The sequence below is a fragment of the Psittacula echo genome (genome assembly GCF_963264785.1).
Source record: "Psittacula echo genome assembly, chromosome: 5".
Classification (NCBI taxonomy): Eukaryota; Metazoa; Chordata; class Aves; order Psittaciformes; family Psittacidae; genus Psittacula; species Psittacula echo.
The window spans coordinates 11698120-11710313 of record NC_137739.1 but is presented as its reverse complement, the minus strand read 5'-3'; the positions used below and the strand labels follow the sequence as shown (position 1 = coordinate 11710313).

At 48.9% G+C, this 12194-nt stretch overlaps 1 protein-coding gene across 8 annotated transcripts in view; it reads right to left on the bottom strand.

The window, feature by feature from the left end:
- The window catches only part of LOC308221727 (putative RNA-binding protein Luc7-like 1), a 39248-nt gene that overhangs the window by 13584 nt on the left and 13470 nt on the right, over positions 1 to 12194 (bottom strand). For 2 of the 8 annotated variants that reach the window (XM_080618930.1, XM_080618934.1), the window contains 3 exons: positions 11821 to 11850; positions 10713 to 10877; positions 6720 to 8292 (listed from right to left, as the gene is read on the bottom strand). In XM_080618930.1, the coding sequence (XP_080475056.1) occupies positions 8151 to 8292; positions 10713 to 10877; positions 11821 to 11850 (337 nt within the window). In that variant the 3' untranslated portion in view covers positions 6720 to 8150. Of the gene's footprint in view, positions 1 to 438; positions 748 to 3794; positions 6121 to 6719; positions 8293 to 9618; positions 9681 to 10712; positions 10878 to 11820; positions 11851 to 12194 lie in introns of those variants that run through there. The other 6 variants (XM_080618931.1, XM_080618932.1, XM_080618933.1 and 3 more) reach the window with 6 other exon arrangements.

Here is a 12194-nt window from a genome sequence, read left to right as displayed (position 1 = left end):
TCTTCTCCCCTTCCTGTTAGCCATGGGGAAAAGTCCGAAAGTCATATGGACAGAGTTAAAAAATGCCTAATTGTCTCCAGACCTCAGCTCAAACTTCAAGGGAACATTTTACAGACCAAACTTAAACAAAGTTTTATTCCTAGATGCACTTCCCCACTTATTCTTTCCCAAATGAGGCCAGCCTGCTACCTTGTTAGAGCTTCAGAGCGGCATCTAATTTGTCCATTAGATCCTGTAAACACCTCCTGGAAGGCCACTCCAATTATGACGGGCCACTGCTTATTCAGGTCAGGTATTCACACAGCTCTTGCTCCCAAGGGCAGCATCCCTGCAGGCCTGGCTCCAGATCGTGATTAGGTAGAGGTCCACAATTCAAGCTCATGGCACATACAGGAAAAGGACAGTTGGTAGGTATTTATCCTGCTACAGCAAGCTCACCTGCATGGTTGTAGTTTCGGAGCCATGTTCTTTCTGAAACGGGTCTCTCTGGGCAAGGAATGATAAAGGAGAAAGCAAACACAATTACGAGACACAGAAATAATGAGATGAAGAAGGCAGCAGTGCGCCACCGGGACAGCCGGGACAGCTGCGATGACTGCTTGTTCACTATTCTTCTCTCCACAGAGTTTTCAAGGTTCTCTTGAACTTTTACATCCTCAGTCTTCAGAGGGTGGATCTCAGCTTCCGAGTCTTTGTTATCCATCACAGCTCATTCATAGGTATCCTGACACCCTTCTTTCCCTTCACCTACAGTAATGGAAACAGCAGTTAAAATAGATTTTGGAATACATTGAAAAACCAACCAACCCAAAATATTCTGTTACTACCTGATATTCACACTGAAAATACTCAATGGGAGGTGATAAAATCAGTGTATTGTTGCAGAGCTGGATATAAAACGCCGTTGGTACCGGAGGTCTCCCACACAGAGCAATGGAGAGAGACTGTGGGATGCAGGAAGGGCACAATTTCTTCTTCAGACGAGGAAATCAGCTCTGCTAGACTCAGACAAAAAAGGCTACAGCCTCTAGGCAGAAAGGACTGACTGGTCTGTAGGTCTTCCTCAAGAAAAACACACCAAAAGCTCCTTTTGCTGCAAAGACCTCTTGCTACCTCCTGTGTGTGCCCATCTGACTCCCAGATGGAGAAGTAAAAGGAAACACTCATGACCTTTATACCCCAACATAAGGCTGTTCCCTACTGCAATGAGCACTTGAGCTTCCCCAGGAGACAGGGAGAGAAACAAACACCAGCATATTCTGTCAGGAACAAACCAAAGTTATCCAACACCTTTTCAGAAGAGAAACCACTTGGTAAGTTTAGCAACCCAGCCCTGCAGAAGGCAAGAGAGTGATTTTCCTCCTTCCCTGGAGGAAAAAGGAGGTGCAGATTGAGACTAAAATCAGGCAAGTTTGATTTCATCAGAATGGAAGAAGAGCTAACAACTGCTATTTAAACTTGTCCTGCTGTAAGTCATAATCTTGAGCTACAAGATCCCCCTTATAAAAAAGAGGGGGGGAAAGCCCTGGTTCTTTACGGAAGCCTGTAAGTCATCACCCACAAGAACAATGCAAATGGGTGTTGATAGTGCTTCTTTCAAAAAATAGCAGAAGGGAAGAAATACAGAATAACACATTCCAGTAGCCTGGAAAAAGCTGCATGGCAGTGTCGTAAAAAGTTATATCAGAGCAAATAAACACAGCAACTGAGCCAATTTTCCATGACTTGCCCCAGCAGTCACGTGCCTGGATTGTCCACTGGAGCAATTTACTTCCCCAGCAGAAAACAGCTTAAACTCAGCACCAACACAATGCAGAGAGCCTGGGCTTTCAACTCCAACAACAACAGGGCTTGTTGCATCTCATGTTTCATGCTCAAGCTCATTTACAGGTTCAAAGAAACACGAGATGAGAGGCACCCTTGGGAGGCCGGGTTCCTTCAGGCAGCTGTGGCTCCACTGGTGGGGTCTCACCTCCTGGGGTTGTCCCTGCTCCATCACAGGGAAGAGCTGCAGAGGCCTCTTCTCTTCTGGGTACAAATCACAGTGGGGCCAGACCTACAGCAAGGCAGAAGTTGAGTGCTTGGGGCAAGCAGGGCAGCCTGGCCTGCTGCTGTCAGTCCCACAGCTAACCTCAAATGCTTGCTGGACTTACAAGGCTGGAGTCACAGAGCGCTTACTCCAACCTGAGTACCCTGGCATCTATTCTACAACAGCACATCGAGTACAACATCCCGCTCCAGACAATTTAATTCAAGCAGAACAGTACCATGCAAATGCAATTGAATCAATAATGTAGAAGCTGCATCTTATTCCAAAGATCTTACTCTAAAGAGCCCATCTGCCCTTCACATCAGTCTAGCAGCAACACAAGAGACACCTTCATGAGCTGGCTGTTTGCAGAACAACTGCAGGCACCTCACAGGGGCAGGAAGGCTCCAGATGAAAAGGGGAAGGAACAGTTATGCCTCCAGCCTTCCCCCTGACCTGGCCACCGTGCTGGCGAGCCAGGCATCAGACCTGCAGCAGGTTCAAGGTACAACGCTCCACGCACAGGCCAAGCAAATGATTTACCAGAGCAGAGCAACCACTGCCGCAGTGATGGGGGACGGCGGCAGGAATGGGTTAGTGACCTCCCCTGCCATGAGGCAGATGGCTCCTGTGCTTCTGGCATGCCAGTCTCCAGCAGCAGGCGAAGGAGGATCTTCTTGAACACAGTGGTAATCAGTGTCCATGGCACAGGCTGCAGCAGGGCTTGAGCACAACAACCAACCTCTCCAGCTCCTCAAATGGAGCCAGGAAACCTCCAGGGCACAGCCAAGTGCTTCCAGCTCCTATGCAACTCCCCAAGAAGACCCAAAGCTGGGCTTCTCCCCACTTAGTCCAAAAGGGACACCATCCTAACGCAGTATGGAAGGTCTATTTTTATGACTCCCTACAAATCACACCATTGTCATCTAGACTGGGATGAGAACAATAAAAAAGTGGTAATTATCCTGACAGCCCCAGCAATTCCCCTTCTTTTGCAGCAATGACCCTCAGAGCCATGGATTACAAAAAGCCCTCAAAGCATTTAAAGCAATTCTTTATGTCTTCTTTCAGGGTTTGAATAATGCCCTTTGCACCCCTGCCAAAGCAGAGGCAGTGCCAGAACAATGACCACAAAGGTCAATGGCAAAGACTCAAACAATGCAGGAAATCCCATGACTTGCACTTGCAAAGTACATGCTGGCAGCACGTGAAATGGTCTCAGCTCTGAACAACAAAGAAGTCTGGTAATCAGTTTAATTGAAGACAAGCAGAAAATGATGGCGTGCATTTCAGATGGTTTTACTGTCCTCTAGCAGCCAGCATTTTGTCTCCTGCTGGTAGAGGACACCAAATAATTCACTGGGAAGTTTAACCCATCCAGGCACCTTGCAAGGAAATAAGCAGCGACAGGATCCTGTGCTGCTGCATTACGAACACACACTGCATGCGCTAGGTCTCACAGCTACCTGGGGATGGGAGGCACTGCCACAAGAAAACATAGGAGAAAAACTTCACAGGAAAGGAAATAACTAGAAACCGCATGTGAGACCCAACTGAACCCACTGCAGCACAGCCAGGGTCTGCATCTCACACCACTTCATTTGGTGGTGTGAGTGCTTCTATCACTCTCTAAGCTCTAAAGGCTATTCTCCTCAGCAACTGGACAAGCTAAAAGCTGTTCCTGGTCAAAGCCAAGGAGGAACAAACACCCTTTCCTGTCCCACAGCAACAATGCTGCGCTCAGGACAGACGTAGCCTTACTCACCTTCAGAGAGACTGACTTTCCTCTTCTCCTTGAAGCTACAGCGCAGATTTACAGATCTGATCTGAACCAGACCAGTGAAACTTGTGCAGCAAGCAGTTCATGCCAAGCCACAGCTACGACCAAGAGACAAACTATCATTACCAGTCAGCTAGAGGTGCCTGACAAGCACAGAGAACCACATGCAGTCAGGTGTATGAAGACTGGTGACAGAAACCGTATAAGTATCAGTGTGATGGAAGGTTTAACTCATTTTCCACCCATAAAATACCAAACCCTGGCATCTGTAATCTCACCAGGCACTAGTTGTTCCTGGAAAATTCCTAGCAATATACTGTAACTTAGGTTTGATGTTCAGTATGTTTGTACCTTTCACAGAATGATGAATTCAGATTCTGACTGGCCATTTTAGGAACCCAAACACAGCATTTGGCTGGCCTGGCTCTTGTGTTTGTTTGTTTTAAGCACCTTACAGGTTTCCTCCCTGTCAGCCAAAAACCGTTGAAGCCCCAAGCTGCAATTAATATTGATGAAACAGCTTCCAAGTTTCGCTTTGAATAAGATGCAACATTCCTTTCACAGCTCCTTTCATAAGCAGACTGTTCAGTTTTGATCCCATGTACAGCACGGCTCTGCAGCAAAGTCACTGGGCAGTCACCTGCTGCAACATGAAGACATTCTTGGGTCATTTTTCCCTTTTCTGCACTTCCGCTTCCACTTACATGAGGGGCCAGCCAAGAGGAAATAACACTTAAAGTTTCCCGCAAATGAAGATATTTTCCTTTCCAAATACGCGCACACCCTGCACACAAGCTTGTCATTTGGCTGGGTCATCTGCAGCTCATAACTCTTTCTCAATATAAAGTCACAGCACAGGCTGGCAGGGAGAACTGCCTTGAGGAGACCACCTCCTTCCAATGCTGGGTACCTCTGCTCCTGCTTGTGTCCACACAGCCTTTGTAGGACACTGTAACCCACACCACACAAAGGCAACGCAGGCACCCAGCTCAGAGAAACACCCACATTCTGCTGCTACAGTTGCCCTTTGCCCTCCCCTCACTGCTGCTGTTTTACCTCTGTTAACATGTGTCTCTCCAAAACGTCAAGTTCTTAAATGACACACAACCGTCTGGTGCCACAGAGAATTCACAGCACAAGTTAGAAAATCCTCAGAGCATAACCAAATATCACCTTAGAATGTGATACATTTGCCATTTGTAGGAGAAAAGTTCTGTTTTCCATGGCAGTTTTCACTGGAGACAGGGATTCAAGTAGAGAAACTTCATCTGTTTAGCAAAGAGCAAAACACGATCCAGTAAGTTCCCAAGAGAGCAATGGGAAAAGCAAAACTCTAAGATGAAGAACATGATTAGAGCCACGAAGCTGCATGGAACTAATTATAGTGTAGGCCAGTAATAACAACCAGCAGAAACATGTGCCATTTATCATCCCAGAACTTACAAGCTTTGCTGGATCCAGGCCACTCACCCTCACTGACTGTTGCAGATCCCTTGCGTCAACCCCAAGAGTAGTAGTTAGACAGCTGTTTGAATCTCTCATGTCAGAGACATCCCCACCTCACCCATGGGGCTCCCCGGCCTGCGCCAGAAGCACAGAGACTTCTCCACATCGCCAGAGAGATCTTGGTGCAGGAAAACCCCTGAGAAGAGGCTATGGTCATTTCATGTGGGTTTATTGTAAGACAGAAAGAAAGTACATTTAAGGGGAACACTTGTTACGCAGGTCACAAACGCCATGCTGCCCGCTGGGTCCTGCACAGCCTAACGAGGTTTAGGGCAGGATAAAACCATGGTCTTCCTCCAGCCTCTGTTGTTCCTGTCAGCTACCTCCAAAAGAAACCTCTCTTCTCCCCCCAGAGATGGATTTTTTCTTCTCCCTTACACACATTCACAGAGGAAACCTCATTCATTCACAGGCCATTCAACCTGCACACCCAACACTCAGCCTGCAGAACCTCTTGGCTTCCAGCCTCCACTGCAGAGGGCTGGCCCCGGTCACACTGAGCTTTTTGCTTTCCAAAATAAGGAAAAAAGGGTGGACATGAGATTGGAATTCAACATATTAAAGCATTTTTCTTTCTGCGAGAAACATTCTAATTCACATCTGCAAACGAGCCGCTGAGGCAGAACAAAAAGTGAACCTGAACCCTGTCCAAGAAGGGTGCTGAAGGCTGGAGGTTGCTCTGTAGAGATGAGGGGTTTCTCGTGTTTCTGTTTGTCTGAACACAGACCCACACGCACAGCGCTGTGCGAGCGCATCTCCGCAGACCTCCTACGCAGCCCAACCACCCGGGATCAACCAGCTCAGATCAAACACAGAAACCAGCTCCCTCGGCAGAGCCCCCGCCTCTTGCAAAAGGGATTAAATTCTTCCCAAGGCTTCTCGATGCGGCTTTAGGCCAGTTCTCGAGCTGCTTAAGATGGACAGCAAACACACCACACACACACCCCGATCACAGGGAGGGGCACCGGCCTGGGACAAGAGCAGCGGGGAGGGCTGGGCGCCGCGGTGCTCCCCGCCGGCCCCGCTGGCGGCCTTCCCCAGCTCTGAGCTGCGGCTCGGCGCGGGTCCCGCCGGGAGCGGCTGCTGCACCCCGCGCCCGCCCCGTTGGAGCCGGTTCCCTGCCTCTACAGGCCCCCCTGCAGCGCAGGAGGGGCGTCCCGGAGCCAAGCCCGGGCCTTCGGGGCGTCCCGAAGCTCACCTCGTCCCCCGCAGGCAGCCGGGAAGGCCCCGCCGTGGCCGGGCCGCAACGATAGCAACACCCGACCCCTTGCCCGCCGCGCTCCGCACTCACCCCGTGCGCGCCGCCACCGCCGTCACTTCCTCCTCCGGCGGAGGAAATGACGGCAGGACGCAGCTGCCCAGTTCCGCCGTGCGGCGGCCCCGCAAAAACGAGTCCGGGAGCGGTGAGAGCCACAAACACAGTCTTTAATGCGATCAGACCGCGAGAGAACAGCACAGGCACGTACAGACACCCCGAGAGCGCCCCGCCGCCCCCCGGCCGCCCCGCGCTCCCCGCACCGGCACGGGGGTCACAAAACAATACGCGAACCGCGGGTTAGATGTAAAACAACAGGGATGGGGTCGCATGCACTAAGGACTAACACCGAGGGGGCGCCGGGAGGCTGCGGGGAACCGAAACTGTTAAAGCAGCTTTATGGGAAGGGACAAGCACCGGCCGGACCCCCCCGCACCGGACACGGCCGGAGCACGGGCTGACAGACACGCTCCTGTTCGCGTTAGGAGAGAGCGGTGTTTAATGACAGACACCGGCCTCAGCGAGCTGAGGAGCAGCAGCCAGCCCCATGCCCCGACAGCGCCCAGCACGGCTGGCAGCAAGTGCGTTACTCACAGAACATCGGTCCGGGGTCCGGGCTGTGTCGGGCACAGCGGGGCAGGCTCCTCCCTACTGCAAAATAAACCCAGTTACAAACAAGCGAGTTACAATATGCAAAGTTCCTCCACACGCTGGTGCTGAGGTCCCAGGAGCAGCAGTGCGCTGCTGGCAGCTCTTGCCTTCCCTCACCCTGGCCCTGGCCTTTGCTCCAGCCCCAGTCACCTCTGCTTCTCGGCCACCTTCTGCCTGCCTGGCCTTGGATAAAACACACATACACAAACGCTTTTTTTGCAAGTCAGAAAACACCAGGAGGTGGCCCTGACTCCGGAGTGCACAGAAAACAGGCAAGGCTGGGGTCTGTACCCCACTACTGAAGACACTGGCCCAGATTTTGCACTGTATTGTTTGAACTGAAAAAGTACTAAAACCAGACTTGAGCCCCTCTTAGAAATGTGCTCCAGATCATTTGGTGATCCTCACAAAAGATGAACAGCTTTCAAAACAGGCAGATCAGGGCCAAATTTGGTCTGTCTTGACTTAGCTGCAGTAGCGAGGCAGCTCTCAAATGCTGGAGGTGTAAAAAAAGAGGTGTGTAAGCGCTAAAAGGAAAAAAAACAACCCACTTCTGAATTTCATATAAACAGAAGGAGAAATTAATTGAGAACCAGTGCTACTGGTGTGCTCACAGAAGGTCAGGGAGATCTTTAGGGAAGGGCTGAAGCGCTGCAGAGGTGGCCGCGGTCACTGGGTCAGACAAACACAGCGTGGCAGCCACAGGCCTGAATTGGAAACGATCCGTCCAGATTTATTGATTCCTACTAAAACAAGATCCTGTTAAACAGTACGTAACTCTGTCTCTACAAACTCACAGCTATCTGCCAAACAATAAAAATTCCAAACTACAAAAGATGAGTTGTATTCAGTAAATATAAATGGGGAATTTAGGCTTTGTGTAGAATGTTTTATCAGACTATTTACAGTGCAACACAGATCATTTGAGTTCAGATCTCGCCAGCTTCTCTCTCTTCTGATCTCTTGGAACGAGATTTGCCATTTGTGCTCTCGTGCCGCCTCTCAGAAGAGCTCTTCTCTTTCCTCTCTCTGTCTCGTGACTTTTCTCTTGAAGATCGATCTCTAGAAGATCTGAAGTACAAAGTAAACCATCGCTATGAGCTTCACAACTAAAAGAGTTTCAAATACTCACAAAATGACAGCATCTTTTTCCCTAAAAGGGCTGTGGCATAACACAAGTTCCGTGCAGAAATATGCCTAGGTACTGCACTGCAGGGACTGGCAGCCCTGAGACAGCAACCCTGGGCCCTCCACGAGCTTTATGTAAGAGAACACCAGTTTTACAGTGCCAAGCGCACAGCTCTGCCTTTGTTACTTTCTCCTTGGAGTAATCCTTTCAAGCTGTGGCTAAAGGGGCTCTCTGAGGTCTTCCCTGGGCCCCTTGTTTGTTAACTGGGCCCTGCTAAAGCACTTCCAATTTCTTCCTCACCTATGACTCAGCTCTGCTTGTCTTCCAGAGGGTTTTTTCATTATGCTGTAAGCTAGTGGCTTTCTGCTCAACCATTGTAAATACCAACTGTATTCTTTGGACTCAAATGCTTGCTCAGCCCTGGGATTTTTACTGTGCAGCCTGACAAGCATGGTCTTGGGCAGCCCCCTGGGTTCAAAGTCAGCGTGATTCAGATTTACATTCACAGCCCACACCACAGGCAAAGCCTTTCACAGCTGGCTCAAAGGACAGCTGCGGATTCAGCAGCGCTTCACTCTATCAGCCCACCCAGAATTAAGCAAAAGGCCTACTCCAAAAAGGCTGGTTTCCTGCGTGATTTACACCAGCTTATTGGCTCACAGCCTTCAAAAGGTGCTGATCCAGAATGAGCCCTATCGGCCCAAGCCCCTTCAGAAGCAGGCAGAGGCTCTCACAGACCCTACAGGGCCATTACATTTTACTTATGGACTCAGCACACAGGTTTTTCTTTACAGTCACAAGAGGAGGACCTGGCAGGCACCTCAGAGGTTCCAGCTTTCATTCACATTGATTGTAAGGCTTGGAAATACTGCACAATTGATACATTAAAACCTTGCAGCTCTCTGTATCACAAGCCATTTCATTTTCATTAAATGGTGACATTTAACCAGACGACAACATGCATCTGTCTGATATTAACCCTTTTCCTGTTCCCACAGCAACGCCTGCTGCCCTAAGATTTCCAGATCCTATGACAGCCTGTTTGCTTCTACAGGTGAGAGCTCAGACCAGAACCTGAATGCAGGTTTCATTAATTCAAGGTGATAACAGAAGCTACACTCATTCAAGGAACAGGGTTTTTCTGTTTGTTCCTTAGTTTATTTTCTTAAACTGACCCTGGTCTCTCCCAAGTTGTCAGCCAGCCAATCCCCCTACAACCTCCATGGGCCGATTTGAATGTGTTCAAGGTTTTCAAAGTAATCCCTTACCTGCTCTTTAGTAATAGTTATTACAGGGTCTTCCTCACTTCCTAATTGTCCAAACTTCTTTTCTTTATTTTTCATGTTCAAGACAGATTTAAAAAAGGACTTTAGTATCTCAGCCATTGGAGAATTAACAGTATTTACACATCCCCCCTCAATTATTAAGATACATTTTTTCAGACCATTATTTCCCTCCCCAGCGTCAGGTATCTTTAAAACCTGTTCTTACCCCTCAGCTAAAGTGACACAAGACACCCAGCAGTCAGTTTGTTTCTAGAACTGTATTTGAGCAGTGGTGCCTAATCGGGTGAGACAGTGCTAAAGCACTCCCCTCTGAATTAGGAGGGCTTAAAAAAAAGCTTCAGCAAGCTTTTCACCTGGTGACAGACTTGCTCCCGGGCTTAAAAGAGCTATAAGGAAACACAAGGATTCAATTCTTCTAATACTCCTACATATGCTTGTTTCATCCTTCCTCCAACACAGTAGGTATTTTGATGAGTTTCAGAAGAGGCTTAAAGCCCTTCCTCTAACTATAGCACTTCTCCTCAACAACAGGAGAATGGTGTAACTCCTCCTCATGGCCTCCTTTTTCCCTCCCTCCAGTGCAGATTCCTGAAAAATCCCCTCTCTCTCAAGCAGCTTTCTAACAGATGACTTCCCCCAGATCCCAAATCATACACTTCCTTTCCCGTGCCAGCACTGAAAGAAGCTGGGAAACAGAAGGTAACCATGGAAATGTCACATCAAATCTGCCTCTCAGTTACTTGGCTTTTACAGGCCTGGGGAGGCTCAATTAGCTCAAGCAAGCCTTTGTGCTACTTCTCTTACAAAAAACCAGCAATTTCTCACAGCTCAGCACTGCAAACCAGGGAGCCATTTCCATCTCCTAGATTTGTCCTCTCATGCTGGCACCTCACTGTACAACTGCACTACTGCTGTTACATGAGGCCATCTACAACCAGCCACTGGGAAGCCCTGCTCTGGCCCAGGAGCTGGTACAGAACACTGCAACTGCTAACATGAGAACCCTGTTGCACTCCTGCTCACTCTGAGGGACTGGGGAGGCTCACTGCGATGCGAAGGATTCACAGAATACATACTTGTGTTTTGAACTCCTATCTCTGGACCCCCGCCGGTGACCTCTGCTGTGGCTGCGGGAGCGGCTCCGGTGGCGTCTGTGTCGGTCGCGGGACCGGGAGCGAGACTTCCGCCGCTCACGGGAAGCCGACCTCGAGCGTCGCCGCCTCCTATCCCGAGACCGTGATCTGGAGGGGACACACATTGCCTCAGATCCAGGAGAAGGGTCAGTGCATTGGGTCTGCACACCTGAGCCCATCTCTCAGACACTCCCAAGTAACAAATATCCAGAGCACCAGCACTCGTGCCCCCAGCCCCATCCCTGCCAACACAGAAGGCAGATCAGCCCCAGGGTGGGCACCTCCCTCCTGGGCCTCATGCTACCAACAAAATGCCAATAGCTAAGTTTGATTTGCTGGGAAGCTTATATAAAAAGCTCCCACTGTTACTGTAAGCATGTGTCAATGCCTAGAGCAGAGCCTACCAGCTGTGCCTCGCTCAAAGTGAGGCCTGTTTAAACAGAAGAGAGGCCAAAGAAAGTGGCATGTGAAATTACCATAACCAGTTCGACAGTCTGCTAAGAGAGGATCTTCCTTGTGGAAGTACTGCACTTTAGAAGCAGATTTGTTTCAGTCTGCTCTAAGAACTAAACAAAGGATGTCAACTTATATGGAAAGCAGCAGAGAGGAAGATCTCCAGCTACCTGACCACAGAGAATGTTGTCACGTAATTAAGGCAAGCTCTCTATAGAGATGGGGGAGCTTTTATCTTGAATCTCTGTATTTTTACATCTGATGTATCATACAGGTAGTAGATACATTTCAAACATTAAAACTATGAAAGTACATTAGACATTTATTGAAAGTGGCATGAAGAATGTTCTTAGCCTTGTGCTCTGCTGCACACAATACCATCTGTCCTGACTAGGCTGCTTTATGGCCCAATAAGTTACATTAGGCTGCAGAACACCACTGAGGTGCCCAAGCAGTGATTCCCATTTCCTTCAGGGAGCAAAACAAAGAGACTGGGGCACTGAGTGAACTCTATTTGTGAGGCACAGGAAAAACCTCAGTAGTTAGATAGAAACACAAACAGGCATCTGGGAGAACTGCAGGAAAAATGTGCACTCACCGTCGACGGTCTCTATTTCTTGATCCAGATCTAGAAAGAAGACAACAGGTAAGCGAGAGAAGGTATGATATAGCCAGTGGGTTTTCAACAGAATAACCCATCCACCCTGGCAGCTCTTCACAGGAATGCAATAGCACCCCAAGTGATATGGCATTTAAAAAAAGCTTGCCATTAAAACATTTAAGTAGCTTCAACTTGGGAGGGAGGGAGAATGTGTCAAAAACTGAGGAAATTTGTAGAAGCACTAGTTTCTACATGCAGAGCTTCCTGTCAGAAATTAAAAGGTCTACAAACCAATTCAGTCTCTTAATAACACACCACAACAAACCTTCCTGACTGTGCATATTGGTTATATGCTCTTTACGCTCTGCAGT